This window comes from Aspergillus flavus, chromosome 2 (assembly GCF_009017415.1).
Source record: "Aspergillus flavus chromosome 2, complete sequence".
Classification (NCBI taxonomy): domain Eukaryota; kingdom Fungi; phylum Ascomycota; class Eurotiomycetes; order Eurotiales; family Aspergillaceae; genus Aspergillus; species Aspergillus flavus.
Window position 1 is genome coordinate 3,536,376 of NC_092409.1, and position 24,873 is coordinate 3,561,248.

The 24,873-nt window shown below is 48.0% G+C and overlaps 11 protein-coding genes and 1 non-coding gene across 12 annotated transcripts; 6 read left to right on the forward strand and 6 right to left on the reverse strand.

The window, feature by feature from the left end:
• The first annotated feature begins 816 nt into the window (after window positions 1–816).
• On the forward strand, window positions 817–887 carry F9C07_t6. The gene has a single exon. It is a non-coding gene; the product is annotated as a tRNA-Gly (tRNA).
• F9C07_2277662 (synaptic vesicle transporter) lies at window positions 834–3,232 on the forward strand. Its single transcript, XM_071510254.1, has 4 exons — window positions 834–1,661; window positions 1,754–2,126; window positions 2,241–2,345; window positions 2,393–3,232. The coding sequence occupies exons 1-4, from the start codon at window positions 1,474–1,476 to the stop codon at window positions 3,191–3,193; spliced, it is 1,467 nt and encodes a 488-aa protein (XP_071363852.1). The 5' UTR covers window positions 834–1,473; the 3' UTR covers window positions 3,194–3,232.
• Window positions 3,233–3,303: 71 nt separating this feature from the next.
• On the reverse strand, window positions 3,304–5,826 carry F9C07_2129677 (pectin lyase fold/virulence factor). The gene is made up of 6 exons (XM_071509108.1): window positions 4,940–5,826; window positions 4,795–4,873; window positions 4,521–4,728; window positions 4,326–4,460; window positions 3,731–4,250; window positions 3,304–3,626 (listed from the first exon to the last, which is right to left on the reverse strand). Exons 1-6 carry the CDS (start codon window positions 5,370–5,372, stop codon window positions 3,538–3,540), a joined length of 1,464 nt encoding a protein of 487 aa, XP_071363853.1. The 5' UTR covers window positions 5,373–5,826; the 3' UTR covers window positions 3,304–3,537.
• A 225-nt stretch (window positions 5,827–6,051) lies between these two features.
• F9C07_1259427 (tfdA family taurine dioxygenase) lies at window positions 6,052–7,723 on the reverse strand. Its single transcript, XM_041289846.2, has 4 exons — window positions 6,897–7,723; window positions 6,681–6,802; window positions 6,398–6,629; window positions 6,052–6,330 (listed from the first exon to the last, which is right to left on the reverse strand). The coding sequence occupies exons 1-4, from the start codon at window positions 7,540–7,542 to the stop codon at window positions 6,212–6,214; spliced, it is 1,119 nt and encodes a 372-aa protein (XP_041142958.1). The 5' UTR covers window positions 7,543–7,723; the 3' UTR covers window positions 6,052–6,211.
• A 181-nt stretch (window positions 7,724–7,904) lies between these two features.
• F9C07_2671 (putative MFS transporter) lies at window positions 7,905–9,647 on the reverse strand (the record flags this gene model as incomplete). Its single annotated transcript, XM_041284781.1, has 1 exon — window positions 7,905–9,647. One exon carries the CDS (start codon window positions 9,645–9,647, stop codon window positions 7,905–7,907), a length of 1,743 nt encoding a protein of 580 aa, XP_041142959.1.
• Window positions 9,648–10,318: 671 nt separating this feature from the next.
• On the forward strand, window positions 10,319–13,039 carry F9C07_2670 (uncharacterized protein; the record flags this gene model as incomplete). The annotated part of the gene is made up of 1 exon (XM_041284775.2): window positions 10,319–13,039. The coding sequence occupies one exon, from the start codon at window positions 10,319–10,321 to the stop codon at window positions 13,037–13,039; it is 2,721 nt and encodes a 906-aa protein (XP_041142960.2).
• A 117-nt stretch (window positions 13,040–13,156) lies between these two features.
• On the reverse strand, window positions 13,157–14,914 carry F9C07_1259423 (VIT family-domain-containing protein). The gene is made up of 2 exons (XM_041289847.2): window positions 13,864–14,914; window positions 13,157–13,809 (listed from the first exon to the last, which is right to left on the reverse strand). The coding sequence occupies exons 1-2, from the start codon at window positions 14,229–14,231 to the stop codon at window positions 13,275–13,277; spliced, it is 903 nt and encodes a 300-aa protein (XP_041142961.1). The 5' UTR covers window positions 14,232–14,914; the 3' UTR covers window positions 13,157–13,274.
• A 513-nt stretch (window positions 14,915–15,427) lies between these two features.
• Window positions 15,428–17,089, forward strand: F9C07_2198383 (PLC-D; the record flags this gene model as incomplete). Its single annotated transcript, XM_071509432.1, has 5 exons — window positions 15,428–15,526; window positions 15,578–15,991; window positions 16,044–16,308; window positions 16,383–16,569; window positions 16,624–17,089. 5 exons carry the CDS (start codon window positions 15,428–15,430, stop codon window positions 17,087–17,089), a joined length of 1,431 nt encoding a protein of 476 aa, XP_071363854.1.
• Window positions 17,090–17,374: 285 nt separating this feature from the next.
• On the reverse strand, window positions 17,375–17,865 carry F9C07_2225967 (uncharacterized protein; the record flags this gene model as incomplete). Its single annotated transcript, XM_041284782.1, has 3 exons — window positions 17,375–17,387; window positions 17,456–17,563; window positions 17,654–17,865. 3 exons carry the CDS (start codon window positions 17,863–17,865, stop codon window positions 17,375–17,377), a joined length of 333 nt encoding a protein of 110 aa, XP_041142963.1.
• A 1,307-nt stretch (window positions 17,866–19,172) lies between these two features.
• On the forward strand, window positions 19,173–19,388 carry F9C07_2666 (uncharacterized protein; the record flags this gene model as incomplete). The annotated part of the gene is made up of 1 exon (XM_071510995.1): window positions 19,173–19,388. One exon carries the CDS (start codon window positions 19,173–19,175, stop codon window positions 19,386–19,388), a length of 216 nt encoding a protein of 71 aa, XP_071363855.1.
• Window positions 19,389–20,473: 1,085 nt separating this feature from the next.
• Window positions 20,474–20,698, forward strand: F9C07_2665 (uncharacterized protein; the record flags this gene model as incomplete). The annotated part of the gene is made up of 2 exons (XM_071510994.1): window positions 20,474–20,570; window positions 20,640–20,698. 2 exons carry the CDS (start codon window positions 20,474–20,476, stop codon window positions 20,696–20,698), a joined length of 156 nt encoding a protein of 51 aa, XP_071363856.1.
• Window positions 20,699–21,213: 515 nt separating this feature from the next.
• On the reverse strand, window positions 21,214–23,188 carry F9C07_2277668 (uncharacterized protein; the record flags this gene model as incomplete). The annotated part of the gene is made up of 3 exons (XM_071510255.1): window positions 21,214–22,518; window positions 22,844–22,979; window positions 23,166–23,188. 3 exons carry the CDS (start codon window positions 23,186–23,188, stop codon window positions 21,214–21,216), a joined length of 1,464 nt encoding a protein of 487 aa, XP_071363857.1.
• Window positions 23,189–24,873: the final 1,685 nt, after the last annotated feature.

The following is a 24,873-nucleotide window of genomic DNA, read 5'->3' on the forward strand; positions in this document are numbered from 1 at the left end:
GGACGACGAGTCCTGTTTCTTCCGGAAATGACTCCCTCAAGTAAAGAATCATGTGATTCAGCAGAGGCTATCTGAGCTCGTATTGGATGATGGGGAACGCATAGGAATTCCAGCATCCGATGATCCACGTCAGTCGCCTACCCCTTTCTTCTCGTGTATGAAGGGATGGCAGAGCTGCCGGCGAAATGAGGTCACCTTAGCCGGCTATAACCTCCCGACGTGTTAAATGTGCAGTTGCAGAGGGACTCTTACTGTATTAAGAATTTCAAGTAGCAAATCATTGGGATGCTCTGCCAGGGTATGTGGTACAGGGAGTAACATATCTGAGAGGCTTGCAAGAAAGATCCGATCCAAGTAATGGGCCGAAGAGAAGGCATAATTCAAAGAATCAGCCGAGGTAGATCTGAATATTATGTGTCATTGGATTATAAACTGACGCAGCATGGTACGTAAAGCGGCTCCGCTACCATGGCCTTGTGTATGCTCAAAGGTGTCAAGATGCATCTGTACTCTCAGGAGAAACAGGCTAAGCTTAACAGAAGATCAATATGACAGTTAACGCGACGTAATGATCAGCAAATGGCGATCAAGAATCACCGAGTTGGTATGAAACTGACATGCATGACCTGGTCATATAGCGCTAGGACATATTGAAACTTTCTATTCGGTTAGTCATGGTGGATCATGATGACTTGCAGACAGCACAGTCATCAATTATACGGAGAGGAAGACGAAGGGGATCAGTTCTGGGATGCTAGAATTCTCTCATTGTACTCTGGTTAATAATACAGATAAAGAAGTTCTTTTTCAAGAAAAGCATCATTGGTCTAGTGGTAGAATTCATCGTTGCCATCGATGAGGCCCGTGTTCGATTCACGGATGATGCACATTCTTTTTGTCTTTTTATACAGACAATAGAATATATCTCCAATTCTCTAATCAATTTCCTTCTTTGTTTTTGACAAATTGATCTCATCCTTTGCTCTACAGTATATCAACCCCTATACCTATGTGGAGTTCTGATCTGGGTCTATTGAAGCGACATGTACTAGTTTGTACTAAAGGGACTATTTTCAGAAAACCGGGTCCAAATAATTTCCCAGACTGTTCGATGCCTAGCGGTACGGCGATCACTGGATCGATCACCTTTCTCGGCGATTTTATCGCCAGCAGCGCATGACGGGAGTAGTCGTAAGCTGTTGAGGAACCCATGATACCTTACTCATTCTCAAGCAAGGTCCAGGCAAAGATCAGCTTGTACTCCACGGGGCTGAGACCCTTACATTATAAGGAATGCTTCCACTATGATCAACTTACCAATCCATCGACAAGAAGAGGGTGCCTCCACTCTCTATGTCCCTCGCTCATGGCTTCCAACGATGTTAAAAGGGTCTGGAATCAGGGCTAGACCCGAAATTCTAGCTTCATCACTCACTGTCAAGCGTTTAGCTCGCCTTGATGAGCTGAGACACAATGTCATCACAATCCTCTGAGACTCTGGAGCTCAAAGAAGCCAATGCCAGTGTGTCGCATATACCCGCGGAGGTTTCAGATAGCAATGTGGGCTGGGATAGCGATGATGACCCTCAAAACCCAATGAACTGGTCGAACGCCTGGAAAAGGACGATCATCATATTGGTTGCCTTTGCCACGTTCAACGAGTAAGTATAGCCATAGCACCAAAATCTACCCTGACATGCGATGTATGTATGTACATGCCCTATGGCTAACATCGGGACACCACCCCTATCAGCGCCGCAGCATCGAGCATTTTCACCCCAGGGGTACCGCTCGTTCTCGAAGAATTCCACGAGACAAACCCCACCATTTCGCCGTTTCTCATATCGGTCCATATCATTGGCTTCGCAACGGGGCCGCTACTTTTCTCCCCGCTCAGTGAGATCTACGGAAGATATCTTATCATGCAGATTTCAAATATCGCTTTCTTTTTTTCTTGCATTCTCTGCGCCGTCAGTGTCGATGTACCTATGCTAGCTATCGCTCGCATACTTCTGGGTGTGGCTGGCTCTGTACCCAATGCTTTGGCAGGAGGGTTTGTAGCGGACCTGATACCCCTGGAAAAACGGGCCAGCTCGCTCGCCTTATTGGCCGCGGGGGTTCTATCAGTACGTAGCCTCTCTCAAGCAGTCAGTATCTTTGCTAATCTATATTCGGCTACAGGGCACAGTGGTCGGTATGTTCACATCTATGCACTCCTGCACAATCGCCCATGATCACAGAGTGAACTCACATTCAGTTTAGGCCCGATTGTAGGCGGTTACATGGCACTAAAGGTGGGCTGGAGATGGACATTCTGGCTCGAAGGCATCGTGGTACATATCCCAGCGACCCCATGTATGAGCAGAGCATCTTAACACTAACACACGCACAGGTTGGCTGCAGCACCATACTATCATTCTTCTTCCTACGAGAGACCTACGCGCCAACCCTCCTTAAAAGAAAAGCCGCGAGACTAGGGCTCCAAAAACCCCTCAAAGAGAGCGAAAGCACCTGGCAAGTTATCCGAAGAGGCATTTCTCGACCAATGAAACTCTGTTGCTTCTCCCCAATCATGATGATCATCTCACTCTACAACTCCATCTGTTACACATACTTATACTACATGATCACAACATTCCCCACGCTCTTCGGCGAACACTACGGCTTCAACGCAGGGGAAGTCGGCCTCACTTACATCGCCCAAGGAGTCGGCTGCCTAATCGGCCAGGTCGCAGTCGGCCGCTTCGCAGACTGGTACATCAAACGCCAACAAGCCCGGAACGGCACCACGACGCCCGAAGATCGACTGCCCCCCGCCATTGTCGGATATGTCGTTCTCGCCATCGGCATGCTGTGGTTCGGGTGGTCGGCGCAGGTGCACGCCCACTTCATGGTCCCGATTGTCGGGTCCGGTGTTGTAGGTTTGGGTCTTGTGGGCGGGTTCCTGGTTGTGCAGGTGTATATTGTGGATACTTTTACTATCTATGCGGCTAGTGCGTTGGCCGCGAATAACCTTATTCGGTCTATTGTTGCGGCTGTCTTGCCTCTGTCTGGTCCGGCGATGTATGAGCGTCTTGGGTATGGTTGGGGGGATACTATTCTGGGTTTCACGGCGTTGGCTCTGGCTCCGACTCCGTTGTTGTTGATGAAGTATGGGGAGAGAATTCGGACGCGGTGGCCTGTAGAATTATAAAGTAGTTTTACTAATGTTATATTTATGTTTATGTTACGCCTCGTTCTCTTTCACTTGAATCATGGTCGACGTTTTAAGGGATGGTTAAGAAATACTGATGTACAGCTGTCTTTAAAGAAAAGTCCGTAATTTGCATTGCCTCGGACTATAGTCCTCCCTTCCCTCTTCGAGTAGTGCTTTCTCTGTTTTATTCTCCAGAACGCTATTCGGTAGAATGGAGTTCAATCATTACACCCGCTTTTGCCCTCTGAGTCTGCTGTGGTATAACGATCAACGAGGCTAAACAAACCACCATTCAATATATCACAACCCCAGTATTGACAAATAAGCCAGGTGATATCCTCTTAGAAGCTCCCCCAATAATGCAAATCATAGTCCACCCCGCCAGGCCTCCACAAAGGCGAAGGCGTATAAACCGGAATCGGCGAAGCCGCTATCCACAATTAGTCTCAACACATCCACAGCAAGCCAAACCCCAACAACAAAAACCAAGGGAGTTGGAAAGAAACGAGAAGAAAAGAAGAAAAGAAAACTCACTCCCAAACCCCGTACTCGGCGCCGCCCAAGCCGGCAACCCAGGCTCAACCCACCCCGTCGGAGTCTCCGTCACGGTAACAGTCCTCGTATAAGCAGTAGGCACCTCACCGACCCCCAACTCTTCAATCCCATCATTAACCCCATAAGTCCCATCCCCGATCCCAAAAACATTACTGATCTTATTAACAACACTATCCCCCGTCTCAGTCCACACGGAGACATCCTCCACCGTCACATTCGTCGCAAAGGTCAGATCATTCGCAATCAGGTACAGCGGGGGCCGCTTCGCGCCGTCGGCGACAGAGCCCGTCACGTTCCGGAAGACGATGTTGCTGAGTGCCACAGAGCCGGTGTCCGGGGTGAAGGTGTTCTGCCAGTATTGGTTGATGTTTAGGCCGTAGAGACTGGCTTTTGAGCGGAAGTTTTCGAATGTGATGTTGCTCACGTAGCCGGAGCCGCCGGGGTAGGTTTTTATGAAGGCTATGTTGTTGCCTTGCAGGATGCTTATGTTTCTGGCGACCTTGGTTCTTGGTTAGTTTTCTTTCTTTGGGAGGAAGTGGGCTGCAAAAGGGAGGAGGAAAGAAAGAGTGTGTACTATGTTGGAGATCTCGGCGGAGACGTTGAGACTGCCGATTGAGAGGCCGGAGCCTGCTTGGTTGCAGACTAGATTTTCGACTAGGGCGTGATGGGAGGGACTCTTTATGGAGACGCATTCGTCGCGGTTTGTTACCTTTCGTATTGTGTTAGTGAGTGGTTTTTTTTTGGTTGGGGGTGGGGTGGTGTGTTATACTTCGTTGTCGTGGATGTAGTAGTTCGTCCCGATAGCGTCGATACCATCGTAGCTACCCAGATTGGCGCCTCGGATCGTAAGATGGTACGCTTCGACATTCACGGCGAAGTCCAGAATAATATGGAACTTGGGACTATCGACCAGGATCAGGTCATGGACGGAGGCGTTTGTGGGAGAGATCAAGCGGACGAGACGGGGTCGATCCGTGCTATAGTCACGTTAGATCAATGCATCTATGACCACTGAGCATCTTCAAGAGATTGGATCCTCATACTTATTCAAATTCCGATATAAATACCCCTGCCCCTGAAACGCGCCCAATCCATTGGAAGAATAAAACTCGAAATCAACGGCTACAGCCAAATCAGCCTCCAACCACACATTTATACATCCCACAAGATAAGAAGAAAAAAACTCACCATTAACAATCACCAAAACATCTAACAGAAACTTATGGTCACCCTCTCCATTAATAGTCTCATTAAGCAAGTCAACACCCGCAAAGCCCTGGAGGATTAACGAACGCTCAATTTCCCAGTTTCCGCCGTATGCGGCTGTGACCAGTCCGTCTAGCTGGAAGGCCCAGTTTGTGGCATTGCTGAGCACCACGCCCCGGTTGAGCAGGTACTGGCCTTCGGGGACGACGAGTCGACTTCCTGGGTTGGGGCGGACGCAGTCGTTGAAGGTTGTTTCTAGGGCGCTGGAGATGTCAGTGCTGTTGTCGGCGACGGCGCCGTAGGAGAGGATGTTGCATTCGGTGGTTTTTTCGGAGAGGGGGGTTGTTGGGCCTACGGGGCCGATGAGCTGGCCCAAGGCGAGGGTGGAATACAGGAGTAGGAGGAGTGGGTGCATTATTGGTGAATCTTGGTGCTGGGCTTGGTGGAATGGGAGGTTGTTGTCGGTTCTGGGATTGAGTTTTATAGTTATGGGAGTATCTTATTTGATTATCTGGGATTAGTACACTATATCTCAAAATACTATACATGAATTGCGACATGGGACTGTGGTATAGAGTATTCGGAGCATACTCTGCACTCCGTGTTAGGGCTACATTGCTAGTTTGATACGAATCTATATAGCAGATTCACTCAAGGAGTTAGTATCAACCGAGCATCCAGAGAAAATAACCGATATCGTACCCAAGATCCTTCCAAATATGACATGACAATATTATCAACCTATTCAGGGCATCAAGGCAGGGTGTCGTGATTTTAGAGTCGATCAAGTCATCACTTTAATATAAATTTCATGCAGGAAGATAAGAGCACGTGGATTGCGACATGACAGGCGATATGGTGAAACTAAGCTATAGCTTGGTTGATTAATTCACAGATGTAGAAGCTTGTCCAATTTAGCCGTTATCCTGTCGGTTGGAACCGCTATTTGTTGCTTATGCTAAACCATGTTGCGTGAGCTCATACGCGAGGAAATGATATCATCTTTGGCATAAACTGTGGATACAGTCTGGATTTTATGAGATTTAAAGCAATTTAACTAACTTGATGAGAAATGAGACAATATTGTTAACTTGCGGTGATTGATTATATATTCGTTCTCATTAGAGCCCTAATCTAATACTTTGGGTCCAGACTGATCCATAAAAAATATGACTTGTCTGAGTATTTAGAAGATTCTTTACCGGTGAGAAACTGTAATACCTAGATTAGAATAGCTTCTCTGATTATACTACTTTAGTTATTCTTTCCTGTCTCCTCCTGCTGCAACGCTTCCTTCCGGGTCTTAGACTCAGGGTCAAGATAGGGCTTCTCAGCTTGCGGAGCAACCCGTAAACCGTGTCTTAGATGAGGAACTACACACCAAATTAGCCACCTCTTACCACGAGGGAAATGGGCAAAAGACCGGTCTCCAACACTTACAGTAGTCAAAGATACCCGTATGGAACGTAGCCCGGTTATCCCAAATAGCAACAGCGTTCTTAGTCCACTTCCATCGGACCTGGAACTCGTAGCCCTCAGCGACAGTTCGGTAGAGAGCGTCAAGGATACCATCCCCCACTCTCTTCTCGAGACCAATGATCTCCTTGGTGAAATTCTCGTTGACGTACAGCGTCTTCCACTTTGTAACGGGGTGTGTACGAACGACGGGGTGCTGGTGGCGTGAGCTTAATGCCAGGTTATTCAATATGATGGACAAACTTACAATTGTCTCAATAGGATCCCTTCTCAAGCAACCGTTCGTCCGGAGTGCCTTTTCCGCTTGCTCGAGACCACTATGCTTAGCCTCCAAGGTCTCAAGAAAAGACCTCAACTTAGGCGATAGAGCTACCGACAAACCCATTAGCCCTAAACCACACACTCCCTTCTCCACAAACTAAGAGAATAGAAATAGAGAGAGAAAAAAAAAAAAAGAACTCACATTCATACAAAGCATACCCACTCGCCCAAATAGTATCCCCGCCAGCCAACCCCCCATCCGGCCCCGCATTAGGCAGAGTATCCATCTTCAAAAGCGTCAACCCCGGCGGCTGAATCTCATAACTCACATCCGAATGCCAAATCTGATGCGACCTGCCATTCACCGCCGTCTCATCCTTATAGATCGGATGCACCCACGGCAAATCCGGGATAATACCGGCCATCTGATGAATATGCAGATCGCCAAAGTAGGCCCCGAAGGCGATCTGCTCGTGCACGTCCAGGTCCTGGTCGCGGAAGAACACGACGCCTCGTTCGGCGACTAGCCGCGCCAGATCATCTTTCTGCTGGTCTGTGAGGTCCTTCAGCTGGAGGCCGGAGAGCTCGGTGCCAATTTCGGGGGTCAGATGTGTGATGGCGGTGGCTGCTTTTAGGAGGCGGGATTTGGTGGGGTCTGCGGATAGGCCGCGGTCTGTGAAGGGTTTTTCGGTGAGGTTGGGGAGCTTGAAGGGGGTGTAGTTTGGGTATTGCAGGCCGGCGGCGCGGACGGATTGGAGGGGGGACACGCCCCGGGGAGTTTCATACTCGGGGTGTGGGAGGTTTGGGGGACGTTCAGGGAGGGTCAGTTGGGGTTCGGGGGCTGGCATTCTGAGAAGATTGGTTGGGATGAGTTTAGGGATAGGAAAAGAGGACTCTGATTATGGGCTTGGGGTTATTCTAGATTAGTTAAATATTTCTTTTCTGTTTGTGTCTCATGAGTGTGGCATTTTCGGATTTTTAATATATCATAGTGTTGAACGAGGTATTGCCATTATTGGTGGGCTTATAGACTCGCGTCATTATAGCTGCACTGATGCTATACCATTAGACAGGCAATCACGGGAATATTGGTCTAGAGCTGATAAGAAGGCTTAGTCTAACACATCTGACTCATTTGGCTTGCTTTCTAGTGAGAATATCATCTATGCTATAGTTCATCCAAGGCTTTGCTATTCCCTACAGTCCCCATCTAACTATCAAACAGAAAATCCAGCCTCTTATTACCTTGATCACTAGTCGTCCCAAGATAGTGGGCCTTCTCCTCTGTCGTCATTGCATCCCATTTTGCGCGTTTCCACTTGTTTCTCCCCACATAGTAGAGCTTTGCCAACACGTACGCCACAATAGTCGCTACGTTGATGGCAATCAGCTGCGAGTTTCCCCGGTGGTAGTATGGCTTGTCATCCTCGCGGTAAATATTGGAGGACGCAATCCCGGAAAGCTGAATGGTAATGTTATAGAGAGCCGCGCTGACAGCCCTCGTTCGCACCGCATTGCTCAGTCGGGAACACCATCCGACTTGTGCAGCGTGGATGGACGGCCAGCCAAGCAGAACAAAGGTAACCGCATAGAGCCCCCAGTGGGATAGCGTACTAGCCGAGGTGTACAGAACAATCAGGAGAGGAAGAGACCAGAGTTGGGTCAGGATTCCGAAGATGGAGATCTGTTTGAACCGTTCTGACAACTCGGTGATGATCAGCAGGTTGATTGCTGCGAAAACGGTAACCGGAATGCCCAGTAAAGTAGTTTGGAAGGTGCTGAACCCGATAGCCTTCAGCGACAAGCTGAGATATGTCTTTGGTGGCGAGGTAGGAATCTCGAACAGGATACCGATGATGTAGACTGGCCACAGATCATAGTCCTTGAGACTCTGCCAAAGCATTCTCAAGCTCAACGCCTGACGATTATGCATATCTCCCTTTGATGGGTCATCACGCAGGACACGGTTGACAATGATCTTCTCTTCTCGCTCGGTGAAGTATCCCTTGGGATTCCACCATGTTGCTGTCTGCGTAGGCCCCGGGATGAGAAACAAGAAACTCAAGAATCCAATCACTATACTTATCAAGGCTTCGATAAGAAAGAGCCATCTCCATCCTTCGCGCCCTTGTACGCCACGCATGTGCAAGACACCGTAAGCGATGAACGAGGCGACCACTCCAGACATTGAGTCAACGAACCAAAACCAAGCCAACCGTACGGGCATCTCGGTTTTCTTATAGAAATATGAGAGGTACAGGATCGCGTCTGGAATGAAACCTCCCATGAAGAAACCAAGAAAGAACCGACAGGCAAAGAATCCTGCTCTGTTATGCATAAAGAACTGTCCACCGGATGCCAAACTCCATAGAATAATCTGAATGGGGATCCATCGGTCCGGGCCAATTCTCTTGCCGATCATTTGTGATGGAATCTCCGCAATCAAAAAGCCGATTCGATACATGTTCTGCGCGTTATTGTAGTCATTGGTGTTGATGTGCAGGTCCGGCAACAGATTATCGGCAGAAGCATTTCCCAGGTTACCCCGATCAATATTGAGCGCAAAGAACATAACGAGGATCCAAAGAAAGATCTTCAAATCTGTTTTCCGGCGTACTGATCTCTCCTCGCGGTAGGTCCACCTCTCGGAAGGGTCAAATCGATGTAAATTCTCGTATTGTGGATGTGGCTGGTAATATTTGGCCAGGTTTGGATCATCAAACACACTCCTCGTAGTGGCAATAGCATCGAGGTCGACGGACTTTTTGTTGGCAAAGAAGATGGACAGGAAGGTACTGTACTCAGGCACATCTTCTGGCTCGACAAGATTGAGATGTGTTCCATCTTTCACCACTTCAGTGCTCTGGATATCCCCGGCCTTATGCGGGCTGGATTGGGGGCTTCCTGATTGATTTTTATCGTTCAAACGACTCGAATCTGATGTAGTCGACATCTTGGTGGTTTCCTTGAACCAAGATCAGCAGATACAGTCCCAAGAAAAACCAGTGCAAACGAAGGCTGGCTGGTCTATCCCATTAGATCGACAGGGAACGTGTCGGCTATATAACATGGTTACTAGTTACCATAGTCTGTGATGCTTTTCCTCCATTGACCAAAGGCATTAAGAATGGAGTGCTCCCAGAGCTCGATGGTGCAATCGACAAATTGCTGTCCGGTAAGCCAGATGGTAATAGCATTGTACAGATCTAGCCCTGAGCGCTCATACAAAAATGACAGGCAACGGATAATAACGAAGGATGGAAATCAAATGCGAGCTAAACAATGGCTAGGTGTAGGAAAATCGCGGTTAGGGCATTGCTCGTCATGTAAGTGCGTATGGCATCAGCGCTCACCAGATTGTTACCATAGCCTGACTCCTCCGCCTCGACGCTTAGTGCAAATAGGCTCTATGAATCAACCAGTAATTGTTATTCGCAAAATTTCTTGATAAGCTTCGAATTTATGGTTGGTGGATAAATTGAACGCATTGGAACCCTCTTCTGACAATAAGTCGATGGCTCATCTAGAAGGCGAAAGGATAATATTCTTCAAATTGTGAACCACCCTAGACAACAACTGAAAGTGGCGGCCGCCCAGAGCTACATCCTAGCACGTTGCTTGAGAATGGTGTTCCATAATATGTCGACGAATAACAAGGCTGTTCAGCTCCAATGCCTTGAACGGCATTATATTAAGGATAACTCTAGTGCGACTTTTGGCGTCCCCTGGCCCCGTGGGAAGTATTGGCCTGACAGAACCGCCTTCACTTGTTCTAGTCATAGGAACAAATCCATCGCTTTGCAATCATGGGTAATCGCGTACTGGCCAGATGGGTCAATCAAATGGACCGCGCATGCCTTTGCGGCCGATACCGACGTGGCTGACAGCTATTCCGTGGAAGCAATCCCGACGACACCTAAGCATCTCGAGCCTCTTAACGCAGGTATTTCAATAAAGCGGGATGCCTGTGCAGACTTCATAGAGGTTGACACTGGCAAGGTCCGCGTGGTCTTTCCAACTACCGGCTCAGAAATAATCAAAAGTATCGTCCTGGATAATGGGACCACAATCGGCCAAAATGGCCGGCTGATAGTGTTCTCAAAAACATCGCTTCTGACGGAGAAAGATACATCAAGTAACCACCAATTTTTGAGCAGCATTGAAAGCATAAATATTGACCAGGAAGGCCCCATAAGGGCTCTATTGACTGTACGCGGAAGCCACCGTGCGGTTGATATTGACGGCCGTTCACGAGCATCATGGCTCCCTTTCAGTCTGCGATTCTATTTGTACTATAATTCAAATATCATCCAGATTGTCCATACAATCACGTATGATGGAGACCCACAAACAAGCTTCATTGAGGGAATCGGTATCCAGTTTGATGTTCCGTTGAAAGATGAGCTGCCCTATAACCGGCACGTCCGTTTTGCAGGTGTTGGTGATGGCGTTTTTGGGGAGGCTGTTCAGGGTGTTACCGGTCTTCGCAGAGATCCAGGGTCAAGTGTCCGCACGGCTCAGGTTAATGGCGAGCCTCTTCCTCCTATGGATACCTGGCATGACGAGGTTGGAAAATATATGAAGTGGGTACCGTGCTGGAACGATTACAGTATCTCCCAACTATCGCCAGACGGATATACTATGAAGAAAAGAACTGCAGCAGGACACAGCTGGGTCAATATTCCTGGCGGTACTCAAGCTGGCGGGCTTGCATACCTTGGTGGTGCAACTCGAGGAGGTTTAGGGCTGGGTATGCGTTATTTCTGGGAACGATACCCGACTGGCTTGGATATTCGACATGCCAACGAAGCCACTGGAGAAATCACGTTGTGGTTGTATAGTCCATCCGCACATGCAATGGATCTTCGCCCGTACCATGACGGACTGGGGCAAGAAACCTATGACGATGAGCTTGATGCCCTGCGTATCACATATGAAGATTGGGAACATGGGACAGGAACGCCTTATGGCATTGCACGGACGAATGAAATCTTTCTTTTTGCCTTTGACCATACTCCAACGTCTGCACAGCTAAGCAGTTCGGTACAGTATATGCGGAACCCACCCGTGGTGATTCCAGATCCTGAGTATATCCTACAAACAGGCGCATTAGGCACATTTTGGTCAAGGAGAGTCTCCACAGAGAATACCACACCTGCAGAAGCGGAAATTAACCGGAACCTTGACTTTCTTTTCGAATTTTACAAGAAACAGATATCTCAGCGCCGATGGTACGGCTTCTGGGATCATGGGGACATCATGCACACGTACGACGGAGACCGCCACGCCTGGTGCTATGATATAGGAGGCTATGCATGGGACAACTCCGAACTCTCTCCTGACTTATTTTTCTGGCTATACTTCCTGCAGACGAGTAGGGAGGACGTATACCGCCTAGCTGAGGCCCTCACCAGGCACACAGGAGAGGTGGACGTGTACCATATCGGGCCATGGAAAGGGCTTGGAACCCGACACGGAGTCCAGCACTGGAGCGATAGCTGCAAGCAAGCTCGCATATCGAATGCCCTGTATAGATGGATCTTCTTCTACCTCACTGGAGGCGATGAACGCACTGGCGAGCTATTAGACGAGACCCTGCATGCACAAAAGACCTTCTTAGCTCTAGATCCATACCGTAAGGTGAGACGGGATAAAGAATTTTATGAACCTACCGCTGGAGCTGTATCAATCTCTTTGGGAACCGACTGGTCAGCCTTTGCAGCATCATGGTTCATCGCCTGGGAGAGACGAGCACCTGGTTGGGAGGAGGCGAAAAGCAAGCTGTTCTCGTCTATGATGGGGATATCCCAACTTCACAATGGCTTCGTGACTGGGATGGCTCTTTACAACACCCAAACTGGGCAAATCCATCCTCCGTCTCACGACTTGTCAAACCAAGGAGTCGTCCAAGTATCCCATCTTTCCGCCATGTTCGGCCTGTTTGAAATCTGTGCGGTGCTTATCGATTCCCTAGCAAATGATTTACCGGGGGGGTTCGAGAAAGCATGGCTGGATTATTGTCTCTATTTCAATGCCACCGCAGAGGATCAGACACAACGGTACGGAGTAGGTTTTGGAAATCTGATATTGCGCCAGGGACATTCTCGTTTGACGGCATATGCGGCCAATAGCTTAGAAGACTTGGGCTTAGAGCAACGTTCCTGGAAGGAGTTTTATAATGGTGATGGCTATGCGCCGGATCTGCCATGGGTCAGCCGGTCGGTAACCGGATGTCTCGTCCCTGTAAACGTTGAGGAAGCGAGCTGGATATCAACCAATCTTTCGTCGCTTTATGGTCTGGCGGCGATCCAGAATCTTGCTTTGGTAAGAAGAGCTTTATCGTAGCGCTAATAGTTTTTGGCGCTTTGTAACGGTGGCGGTTGGCAAATTTATAGTCAGTAAATTTTTAATTTAAGGTTTTGAACTTTTTGATTTTTCTTTTATAATTCAAATTTACAGGATTTATAATAATGTATATACCCAGTCTCTACGACCCGTTTACCATACCCAATGCCTTTTTACCCATAACGCCGAAACCAAGCCAAGTAACAGAATATAAACAAAAGATGTAGATGGAGTATTAGTGCTCTCCACCATCACTACCACCAGAGGCCATTAATTGGAAACCCTTGACCAGACCCATGGCAGATCCCGCTGCAACACCGCCAACCAAGACCATTTGTAAACCACCTATGAGCCCGCGTCGAACATTGCGACTGCCCTTCCAACCGCTCACGAAACATGTCTTGCCATATCCAAACAAGAACAGCGCCACGACCATAGTAGCGATAGACCAACGCAGCGCAATGAAGGCATCATTCGGCCCAACGAAAAAATAGGGAAGTAACGGGATGAAGCCACCGATGAAATAGCCCAGGGCGATCGTCAAAGCGCAGATAAACGCGCGCGATCCGGAGGGTTCTTGAAGAGTATGATGGAAGTTCATGAGGAAAGACGGGAGCATCGGGGAGGTCGAAAGATGTCTTGTGAGTTCGGAGACAAGGTGGGGAGGAAGGTCATAGGGAGCGAAGATATCGGAGATTGTGTCAGTCACCCCGGCGGGATCCGTCATGGTTTGACTTTCAGTCTCCTTCAGTGTTGCGCGGTATGATTCCCTGCACAAACTTATTAGTGAAAGTGGTCTTTCAAGTCACGCTGGTTCTACTTACTCCTCGCTTTTTGCTCCCAGATACCCTCCTAGACCCATGGATATGGCACCCGCAATGAGTTCAGCCATTCCACCAAATACCACCACTTTTGTATCTCCCAATGCAGACAGTCCCGCAGTCAAAGCAAACGGCACCGTCATACCGTCGGAAAGACCGATAATGGCATCTGACACCAGTCGACCGTCAATGACTTTAGAGTCCGCTTTCTCCGTTTTTGGCCGACTGGGCTTTGCCTCCTCGGTTGAGGACTCGAGGTCGCTTGACGAATCATTTCGAAGGGGCAGTTGGTATTCTTTCTCCAAGTCCGGCGAGAATTCCGAGACCGGGGAGTAGGTCGAGAGAAGGCCCCTGATGGAGGAAATTGACATGGTGGTATGGTGGTGTGCGACGACCTTGGAACACTAGGACTATGTACAGTCGTTACTTTCGAAAGAGTCAAGTGATGGCGGGAACACACTGACGGGAAGATGGGTTTATATAATTACGTAGGTAAAAATTCTCTGTTCCCAGTGGGTCGCACTATTATCTAGTGTCACAATGAAGCATGGACAAGAGAGGAAGCCGATAAAGAGCGAGAGAATCTGGTCAAATGAGAGTACCACGGGACATATACCCCAGTAACAAGCATTGGAGGTATGCTCCACTGGGAGTGGGAATTAGTAAATGCACAGTGCACATTTGATAAGAAATTGTGCCGACTGCCCCAGTGTCACCTGCCACAGAGCCTATTAAGGGAGAATGACCAACAACGTGCGTGAAGAGAAGAGGCGGTCATTTGCCTCAAATGAGGGGATCTCTTGGCACGTGGGGACGTGATTCGTCCAAATCCCCAGAAGACCGGGTGGGGTGCCTGGAAAGCTTCGACTAAGGCAACTATCCCACATCAGGTTTAGTATCCCCTTCGCAAGGGCCCATCCGACAAGTACCTCCAACCTATCATGTTGGAGTCATATCTAAACTCTGGATGCTGGCTGATCCACTGCAGAAGTATTAGTTGTCCGAGGGTAGCACAGCACAATGGATTCCGACGTGATACGGAACTTGTCCTTGCATCCCGCATGTCCATCATTGCAGTTTCTACTTACTAGTCCGATGGAGTACTGAGTTCTCGCAACATACTCAATCGATCATGAAGAATTCCAGAGCCACACATTACAATTATTAACGCGGTGGCACCCCACTAAATATACTTACTAGTTCGATAGTGCTCGTTTTCGACGCAAGGGCCCGTCCGCTCTATCCCGTTTCTCGCAACTCCTCGCGCGACCTCCGGAGACCTCCGTAGCACTCTTCTGCTTGATCAACAGACATATTGCGGTGATGTCTCACATGGCTTGGACTGGCTGCAGCTGGTCTTCACCGATGATTCCTCATACCGAGAATCCTGTTGGAAATTGATTCTGACGATGAAAGGTGGATCGTCCTTCTTTGCTCTGGAATGTGACTCCCCACAGGTATGACGCGACTAAATACCATGCGGTATGGGAATAAATATCGCGCGTCGAGCCCTGCGATAGGGCTCGCAGTGTCGAGAAACGAATGACGAGAGATACAAGAACGGAAGATGCAGTGGACTTGGGCCTTGATTACAGCACTAGCAACAGCTACTTCAGCCTTACCTCATGAAGCCCGCAAAGATGTCTGGGGCCAGCTTCGGTCAAACGTGAGTTGACCATCACTGTCACCATGACTAAACGAAGATTAATATTATTAGATCAAACATGTAGTTTACTTGATGATGGAGAACCATTCTTTTTCCAACATCGCCGGATATTGGGACTTTCATCCGGAGATTGACAACTTGCGCAATCGAAAATACTGCAACGAATATACTAACCCCAACTGGACAGTTTGGGGCGAACCTCTCGATATATGTGCCGGGCCCTACGAGACGGAAGTGCCATTGGAAGACCCAGATCACGAGTTCGCCGGGGTGACCTATCAAATCTACCGAAAATGGAATGTAACAAATGACGACGTCCCCAACATGGGGGGCTTTATCGAACGCCAGTCAGAGAAATACCAGGCTACCCCAGGAGAATCGGCGTTTGTCATCAAGGCATACGATGAGAAGAAATCCTCGACGCTTGCAGAGATTGCCCAGAATTTCGCGTTCTGGGATTCCTATGTGAGGATATTGCGCAACCTAGAGACAATGATAGACGTGACTGACGGAACAGTTTGCGGAACACCCTGGACCTACCAATCCGAACCGTCAATTTGCTACGTCGGGCTCGACTTGTGGATTCGTGGATAATGCAGGCCAAGCCGCAGGGTTCTTCAATAACGTAACGGGAACGACCTGTGCGACGTCAATCTTCGAAGCGCTTAGCAACAAGAACATTAGTTGGAAAAATGTAAACCGGTCCACTATCTTCGGGTCTCCAATAGCTAATGCTGGTTCAGTATTACGAAACGGATATTATCGATGGATGGATGTACAAGGTAAGAAAATGCCATCTACTGTACTGTACAAACACCAGCTAACAGTCCATAGTGGGTTCAAGACAATGCGATAGACAATCTAGCCCACGCCAGTGACTTCTACCGTGATCTTGAGGAGGGCACATTGCCCACATTCTCCTACATCAACCCCGAATGCTGCACCATAGATTCGATGCATCCGAAGAGCAACATGGCAGCTGGTGAACAAATGATCAAGCACCTATACGATGCTGTCCGGAGATCTAAGTATTGGGATAATGTGTACGACTCAATTCTAGGCGTAGCTTCGAACTTGATAACTGACTCACTGTGCAGCCTGATCATCATTAACTTCGATGAGCACGGAGGCTTTGCAGACTATGTACCGCCACCTGTCAACGTTCCCCGGCCTGAAGATGGCATCGCGTTCGACGGAGAATCAGAAGGCCGCCCGGTTACATATGACTTCACTCGTCTTGGTGTGCGCGTTCCTGCGTTCATTATCTCGCCATACATCGAACCAAACACCCTCATTCACAACGACGGCACCAACTACGCCAACAACTCCGCGTACACCCACACGTCCATGCTGCATTTCCTGCAGGAGCTCTGGGAACTGGAGGGGCTCAATAATCGCGTGCAGTGGGCCAAGACCTTTGAGCATGTCTTCTCGGACACCAAGCGCGAGGACACGCCGAAGACGCTCAGCACACCTATATGGTACGGCGACAGCTGGGAGCCCAAGCCCGAGCCGTTCTATCTGTTGAATCAGAACGAGGATTACTATGCCAACCGGCCATGAGATATGTTAAATGTATTCGCTTCATTTGTTTTCATAGACGTTTTTTCGTTCATGCATCGTATCATCATGCCCAAGAAATGATAGAATAGAAATGACCTGGAAACTAGCAAGAGCGAAGATCATAAAAGAGTAAAATCATTCTGAGGCGATTTTCACCGAAGGACGGGTATCACAACAGAAAGCATGAACGAGATAAAATAACAAGAGATGTATAATTAAGCCAACAAACACCAGAAAGTATGCGAAACCCAACCACCACAGAAAAAGGTAAGGAAATCAATCACTTTACTTCGAGTACCTATCCATACCCGTTAGCAACCCCCCAAAAAAAGAATAGAAAAAGAAAGAAAAAAAAAGAATACATACCCCTTCCTCTTCTCAGCCTGCTGCACCTCAGCCGCCGGCTGCGTCATATTCCACAACCGACTCTTATAAGCCGGAAACGAAGTATGATTCCACATATTCACGAGAACACTATCCACCCATTAGCCCAAGAACCAAGTAAAACCAGAACCCTAGAATCTCCAGAAGAGAAGAGAAGGAGAGAGAGGGCAAAAAACAAACCTCTGAGTCCGATCCTGATAATCCTCATTATTTATCTCCTTCACCCCGACCTTCATGCCGTCCTTTGTCCATAGGACATTCTTCTTCTCCATCTTGGACTTCGTGTTCCGGGTTACTTCTTGCACGATCGAATAAGTGATGTAGCCGATTACGGCGAGGATGGTGACGATGACCACGAGGATGATGAGGGGGACGAGGCTGCCGCGGGACATTTTGTTTCTTTCTTTCTTTCTATTCTGTTCTCGGTTTTGGGTGATTGAGTGGTTGACTTGGGGTTTGAATGGTGTGGTTATTTCGAGATACGTCGGACTGGTTAATTTGCGCAGAGTATTCAAAGCACTCAGTGATTGAACACGAAGAACAGGATAAAATGGTTCGCGCCGCCTTCTTAAATCAAATAAGGCGTAGGGCTGAGCGGGAGAAAAAGAGTGGATCACGGGGTGGCTTAAAGAACCAAAAAAAAGTAAATCGTGACCTTGAGAATTGAGACGAATGTGACCTGTTAAGCGCTATTTATAAGAATCCGTCATAAGAAAACTGGAACACAACAAGGGCTGGCCGAAACCAAATCAAACTTCCCTAGGTCGGTGACAAATCAGAAAAGAAGAGGGAAAAAAAACCAAGGAATGAGGAGAGAAAGAAGACACAAAACAGCAGCCAAATGCCTTTTCAAATTGCCAAGCGTTGGCAAGTGGGGCGGGGGATTGAAAATTGAAGGGGAAATATTGATGCCTACTTTTAGCGCTCATTTCTGGGTGAGCCGAGGGTAATTGTGATGTTTACTCGATATCTTGTTAGTTTGGTTCGGATTATTGTCAAAGCCCCTGGTTGAGAGATTTGATTGTCATTGGATTATTGGGGGATTATTTGCATGGTGGATGTGGCTGTGTCGGTGGTATTCTTGATGGTGTGTGGCTTGTGCGGGTTTAGTCTTGGTTCTAGATTGAATTAATCAAGTGGCACTGACACTTGACAGTGACACTGAAGAAGCCAAGCCAAGCTACGGTCTTTTTATATCGACTGTTAATGTAGAAGCCTACAGTAATATTAAAAATCAGTTTTACCTCCAGGAACTGCTTCGGAATTAGGCTTATCCGAAACCCCCACGTCTCCCTAGCTCCGAATTAGATCTGTATAGCTTCGAACTGAGAAAGGCGGCTGTGCGATGAATGTAATCGAGGAGACGGAACGGTCTGCGGAAAGTGGCTCTGACGGCTGACCTTTGGACCGAACACACCCCTTACAAAATAATGGACGTCTTCATTTAAAATACATCCATTTCTCTTATCCTGCATCGTCCTCTACACACAAACGAGATCTTCCAAATCAACCACTATATTCTCATCACTCAAGAAGATTCAGAATGTAACCTATTCTTCCAATTTGACGGCTCCCGGAACATGTCACGGCCACCCCGTCCAACCTTCCCCTCCTAGAAGCCATCCAGAAGGTCCTGGATGACTCGTATACTGCAACATATAATACACATCCCGAGATCTTTGGGACCAGTCATCTTCGCATGGCAGATCCGGCACAACTAGCAGATATCATTGGCGCTGACGACTTCACCATCGTCCTGGTCCGTGTCACATCGGATGGAGCAGATCAACAGCCACAACTCTGCGAAGTGCTTGCAACGGGTAGTGTGAAAGATTTTGGTGAAGGGGAGGTTGAAACATACACGCAATGGAGCAAGAATCGGAGTGGCAGTGAATGGCAAACTCAGGTGGACTGAGCGGAGAGCAGAAGAAGTGCAAAAGTTCGAAGTCACCGCGTTTGCTGTGTCGCTGCATTGTCAGGCTGCTGGGGTGGGCGCTCAAGTGTTAAGGGAGATCAAGTGGTTGGTGGCCAGTGATGCAAACGGTCCGAGGCTGCGAAATATCGCTGCAAAGAATGCAGCTCTGATCCATGGGCTAGGGCTGTCAGGCTCAGCGACCACCATCCCGCTTCAAGGAATTGACCTCAATCGACAGAAGGACATCATGGCAGGCGTAAAGATAAGAACGCCTGAAGAAGAAATCCACGACACAGCCAAATCGAAGTTGGTATTGATGGCTATCAGGGAACTAGGCAACGAGGCATATTATCAAAGAAGAGGTTTCAGCACCGCGTGGAGTGGGACTGTCCCAGTAGGAATGTGGGATTGTAGAAAAGAATGTACTATGGGATATATGGAAATGGACGTGGACTACACAATCTAAATGCGCTCTCGATCCATGATGTGGTTACAGAATTGGCATAAAAATAGCCATCTTGTCGAGATAGTAACTAGGGTTTGCAAGATGATCGCATACAGTAACGACTTCTATACCCCTGTTCAGAACCGGTGTAACACAGTACAGGTCTCGTGTCCATTCATTGTCTTCCAAACATGATGTACTTAACTTGGCACTATGATTAGTAATTCTTGGTCGTATGCCCTTTCTGTACAGCCATTACCCTCACAGTTCTGCCAGCCCTTCCAAGCGGTGAGCTAGTGTGTTTCAGATTGGGGTTTAATGGATGAGGCAAAGAGTGTGGAGGTAAAGCTGATTTCGAATATCACAAGTAAATTTTTGAATATTCTTCCTTTTCTGCTTCGATTTTTTTACAAGAATGAAAGAACTATCTAACTTACACTCACACCTCTATGAAGATATTCTAAGGTTACATGTCAATCACTGTCGTCATCATGAATCATTCCTCCAGTACCTCTAGCATAGTAAATCGTAGTACGCCGTAGTATGAAGTAGAAAACCATCATCCACACCCTGCCTTCCAGAAAAGAAAACCACTTCGTGCAGTCATACTCCAATTATCTCCAATAAACTAATCATAATCATGTGCGACGTTCCTTTCCTCCCGATCTTCCCCATCTGCTTCCAATGCGGCACGGACCAGAATCCCTGTCGCTGTAAAGTCCTTGGTCCAACATTAGGTATAGACCGATATTGCTATTTCCTCTGTTTATACATGTACCAGGATGAATGGCTAATTACTGGTCAAGGGTTCTGTGTGACGATTGTTGCGGCGGTATGTACTCTGTATAATACAGCATATCCGTAATGGTTTGTAGTACTCATGCTGTGGGTGCAGATTGTTTGTTATCCGGCGTCTATCTTTTGTGGGTGTTGTTTGACTCAGACGGGCAAGGAGTGAGTTTGCCCTTTTCATCGGGTTTCTATGGTGCGAGCTGACTTGCTATAGTATGCTGGGGTATCCGGTCACGTTGAATCAGAAAGTCAATGAGGTTATACCGATTTAAAAACGACAAGATGGATGAGATGAATGTAATGGCTTGATTATGTGCGACTCCTGTACGATGAACGGCAATCAATCTTAAACACTGGTCTTGAATTAAACTATTACTCGTAACAATAACTGTGCGCAACAGAGTAGGTATAAGGTCATGCGGGCAGAACAACAAAACAAAAAGGTATCCAGATTAAGAATCAAGTAACACCTCCGCCCACCAGTCTTGAATCATTCAGTCTGCCGGCTCATTATCGTAACTGTAATAATAACGGATCGCTTGGGCTACAGGCCGAGCGCGTACGTTTGGCCATCGGTGGGATATGAGCTCAGGTGAGTTTCTCCTTGAGCTTATGGAAGAACGCACTGGCACGGTTCCTCTTTTTCTTCTGGGATGGGGTGCCACTCGAAGATCCTGAGTCCTTGCGCGACGTGTCCTTGGGTGGAGTACTCGACCGACCATTCGTTCCCCCTACGCTCGTGTTTTGAGGATGTGTCGGCTCGGCAGTCTTGGTTGCACTCGCTCCAGTATTACCAGCCGTTGCGGCAGCTGAGCCACTACCAGGTCCCGACACCTCAGATGTCTTAGTAGTCTCAGGGCCAGTCGTGACAGTTGGCCCCCCTTCGGAAGTCGTATCAGGCCTCGTCGTTGGGGTTGTCGCCCGCGGCGATAGCTGTGCCGAATCAGGGTGTGATATGGTGGCTTGGGGAGCAGTTTCAGTGGCTGCAGCAGTGACACCAGTAGTGGGCGCTGGCGTGCCTCTCGATTCGTCAACCGGGACTTTCTGCTGAAGCTCATGCTCCATCTCTTTCTTTTCTCCGACAGCCTCCTTGATAGCAGCTGCTTCAGGATCTGCGTGAGCCTCGGACATCGAGTGCCTCACCACTTCCGGAACATCACCCGCAGGTGCACCAGAACCACTATCGGTCTGTCTTTTGTGAGATTCAAGGGGAACAGCACCGGCAAGAGCTGCAGTAGTAGATGTGGGCGCTGCGGACTGAATAGTGGCAGGGTCGTAAGAACCCTGACTGGCCTGGCCCATGGGAAGGCTAGATTCAGGGATCATATTATTCGAGACTGGGGGAACAGCAAATGCGCTGGTGTCTTTAGATTGGCTCCCAGTCAATGGATGGCTGGCATCCGCTTCGTATCCGGCTTGATCTGTCCGGGCTGTAGAGTGGATTGTGTTGGTATTGAATGTGCTCGGGTCAGGCACCTTCTCTCCTGGCTTTAGCTTGATTGGATTGCCCAGGCCACTCGAGGCAGGGATAGGATTCACAGAGAACTGCTCAACTTCCGATCCTGGGGTCGCTGGGAACGTCCCAGGCACATTCGCTCGCTGCTCGAAAGGGGCATGTTTGGCGAGCTCTGCTGTAGTCGATCCAGGAGCGGTGGACGAGAAGGCAGCGTCGCCCAGGATATCCCTGCGAGTCTCTTTGGGGACTTCGCCAGCCAGTGCAGCCGTTGTAGAATCAGGGGCTACGCCAGCCATTACTGCGGTGCCGTTTTGTAAACTCTTGGTGGTGTTTTCTTTCCGAATCTGATCGGGATAGAGCACGTTGTTGATATTATGGTTACCGTCGTCTTCTTCCGGAACACTGTGGTCGGTTGTCCAGATGCCGTCAACGACAAACTTTAGATAGAGTGGAAAGACGTTAGTGGATCCAATGCAACGACATGCTGACGTGAAAGATGAGATTCTTTATAGTATTTTCTGGGGCGGGGAAGTAAGATTAGGGAATCCATGGGAGCCTGAGAGGAGGAAAAGCGGCAAATGACGTCAGGAAACCACGGCAAGAGCGCGGACAGCGTCATTGAAGCTCAGGCGATGCACGGGTACATCACATCATACCCTTCCCTAATCGGGCTGGCAGCGGGAAGGAAGAAACAAGCGGGAAATGGATACAGTAGTAGGAGTAGTGTTCCATGCTAGTAAGCAAAGAGAAGATGTCCCTTACCTTGTAATGCAACTTCTCCTCCGTCGCAGGTAACGGAACCTCTTTCTCGAAGACATCGCCTTTTCGATCTAGTCGGATAGTTTTACCCCAGTCATCAAAGGTTCCGGTCACATACACCTCATTTGCGTGGTGAGGCCTAATCTCCGATGCAGGAGTCGCGTCAGTCAGCTATGCAATCGAACCCAAGTTCCGAATAGATGATGCTCAAGTCAGATCAGGGAAACACGGCGGGAATCTTCCAAATTGGTCCAGATAACCAAGGGATTGAGTGAAAATACTGGATCAGAGGAACACAAAGTTCAATTAAGTTGCTCAGACTTACCATCGGAACGTGTGGCTTCCCATCTCTTCGGTTTGGGGAAGAATTGGAAGGCGAAACCGTAGTCGAAGGGATCGGGGATGAGGAATTGATGAATCCAATGGCTTCTTTGTTTTTTGAGAGAACCCGTGTCTCAGAAGGGGTCACAAATTTCACAAGAAATGCAGCCTGCCTGAAGAGGCTGGGAATGAAAAGCTGAAGATCCTTTCAAGGCCCAAAGCGGGGTGGCGGTAACACAGACCTTCAGTTAAGATCCAAGGAAGTATAAACGACCAACGAACACCGGGTCCAGACGCTGGCCCTTGACAGCTGTCAGCTATGGAATTTTAGTTAGTTCTTAACAATATGAGTCATTCCTTTCCAATGAGAACCCCCAATGGTCGAGTCCGATATGGCGTTCGGCTGCAATGGAATTTACTCTGTGAGTGAGAAAGGTCGCCGCCGTTTCCGGCTCGGGGGACGTTACTACTTGGTTTTGATTGTTCCCTCGCAATGGCCGAGTTTTCTAATGTGGTTCTTAGAACAATGTAGAATTATGTTTCCCTCCCCTCTTTTATTTTATTTTATTTTCTTTAAGAAAAATATTATTCATATTAGCATTTATATGGTTTTCTTCTTCTTATTATTTTCTAATTCACCTCCTCAACCAAACTTCCGAAAAAACTATATAAAAGGCAGTCTTGCCTTGGAAACCCTGCTTCCCATCTGAATTTGTCTCAATTTAGAAAGAGCGCTAACATTCTTTGTCATCCCACTACAAACCAGAACAGCTTGAACCCGTACGTGAATCCTCCACTGCATGGCCGGCACCAACCAAATTAGTTGCGTTATACTGGAAGAAAAAATCAAGATTAAAAACAAAAGGAAAGCGTGACAGAGAGAACCCGTTACGCATTAAGACAGTCCAAGCAGTTGCTGGAACCATTACTCCCTATACTGATACATGAAATACCTTTACGGCCACCTAGCTTACTGTGAGATAGACCGACCTAGCAAACGTGACGAAAAATGTCATTATACTGGATTTTTGCAGTAGACAAGCTCCTTGCCTCTGTCACTATCACAATTGACAGTGTAATTGAGACTTGAAAGGCTTATTTGCTCTCGGTAGCTCGTCATCTTGGGAAGAACAAGTGGGTAAGGGTGATACAAGAGCTCATAATTTATGCAGTGCGGAAGTATTCAGTTTCTTTCTGCAGTGCATGATGACGGCCTTGACAAAAGTTGAAGGCCAGGGAGCAAATTATTCAACCTTTTCCCCTTCTGTTTTCGACTTTCATTTCAGGTCTTGTTCCCAAAGCTCATATCCGAACTACGCGAGTATACTGCAAAGAGCTAAACCACCATAGCCCCAAACCTTGGCGTAACTCGAGAAGGCCGAACCCTATCCTGATCAAAGATGGGAAGAGGGGCTGAACTTTCAAGATACAGTTAGCTAAGGTGAATAAAAGTAGATACCGATAACTTGCAACGCCAATAGTAGTTTCCCATGATGGGTATCGTCCACGTTGAGCCATTTTTACTAGTCATATAAAGAGACAGAGACTACTAACATACATTGCCTCTGCTCCCACCATCGCTGAAGGTGACTGGAGACAATGCTGTGAAGTTGTGCAATGTATCCCCAGCAGTATACGATAGCGCATACGATGTGATGCCGAGTTTCTGATAGTTCATGAAAGCTTAGGGGGAACAGCGAGAACTCAAGCAT

Excerpts from the sequence above, each read along its gene's own strand:
- F9C07_2277662 (XM_071510254.1), top strand. The coding sequence starts at position 1,474 with ATGTCATCACAATCCTCTGAGACTCTGGAGCTCAAAGAAGCCAATGCC. Across the intron at positions 2,127-2,240 it reads TGGCCGCGGGGGTTCTATCA|AGTGAACTCACATTCAGTTT; the intron begins GTACGTAGCCTC and ends CCATGATCACAG. Across the intron at positions 2,346-2,392 it reads GCATCGTGGTACATATCCCA|GTTGGCTGCAGCACCATACT; the intron begins GCGACCCCATGT and ends ACACACGCACAG.
- F9C07_2129677 (XM_071509108.1), bottom strand. The coding sequence starts at position 5,372 with ATGCACCCACTCCTCCTACTCCTGTATTCCACCCTCGCCTTGGGCCAG. Across the intron at positions 4,461-4,520 it reads ACTACATCCACGACAACGAA|GTAACAAACCGCGACGAATG; the intron begins GTATAACACACC and ends ACAATACGAAAG. Across the intron at positions 4,251-4,325 it reads CCGCCGAGATCTCCAACATA|GTCGCCAGAAACATAAGCAT; the intron begins GTACACACTCTT and ends CCAAGAACCAAG.
- F9C07_1259427 (XM_041289846.2), bottom strand. The coding sequence starts at position 7,542 with ATGCCAGCCCCCGAACCCCAACTGACCCTCCCTGAACGTCCCCCAAAC. Across the intron at positions 6,803-6,896 it reads TGGGTATGCTTTGTATGAAT|CTCTATCGCCTAAGTTGAGG; the intron begins GTGAGTTCTTTT and ends GTTTGTCGGTAG. Across the intron at positions 6,331-6,397 it reads TACGGGTATCTTTGACTACT|TTCCTCATCTAAGACACGGT; the intron begins GTAAGTGTTGGA and ends TTTGGTGTGTAG.
- F9C07_1259423 (XM_041289847.2), bottom strand. The coding sequence starts at position 14,231 with ATGTCAATTTCCTCCATCAGGGGCCTTCTCTCGACCTACTCCCCGGTC. Across the intron at positions 13,810-13,863 it reads CTGGGAGCAAAAAGCGAGGA|GGAATCATACCGCGCAACAC; the intron begins GTAAGTAGAACC and ends AAGTTTGTGCAG.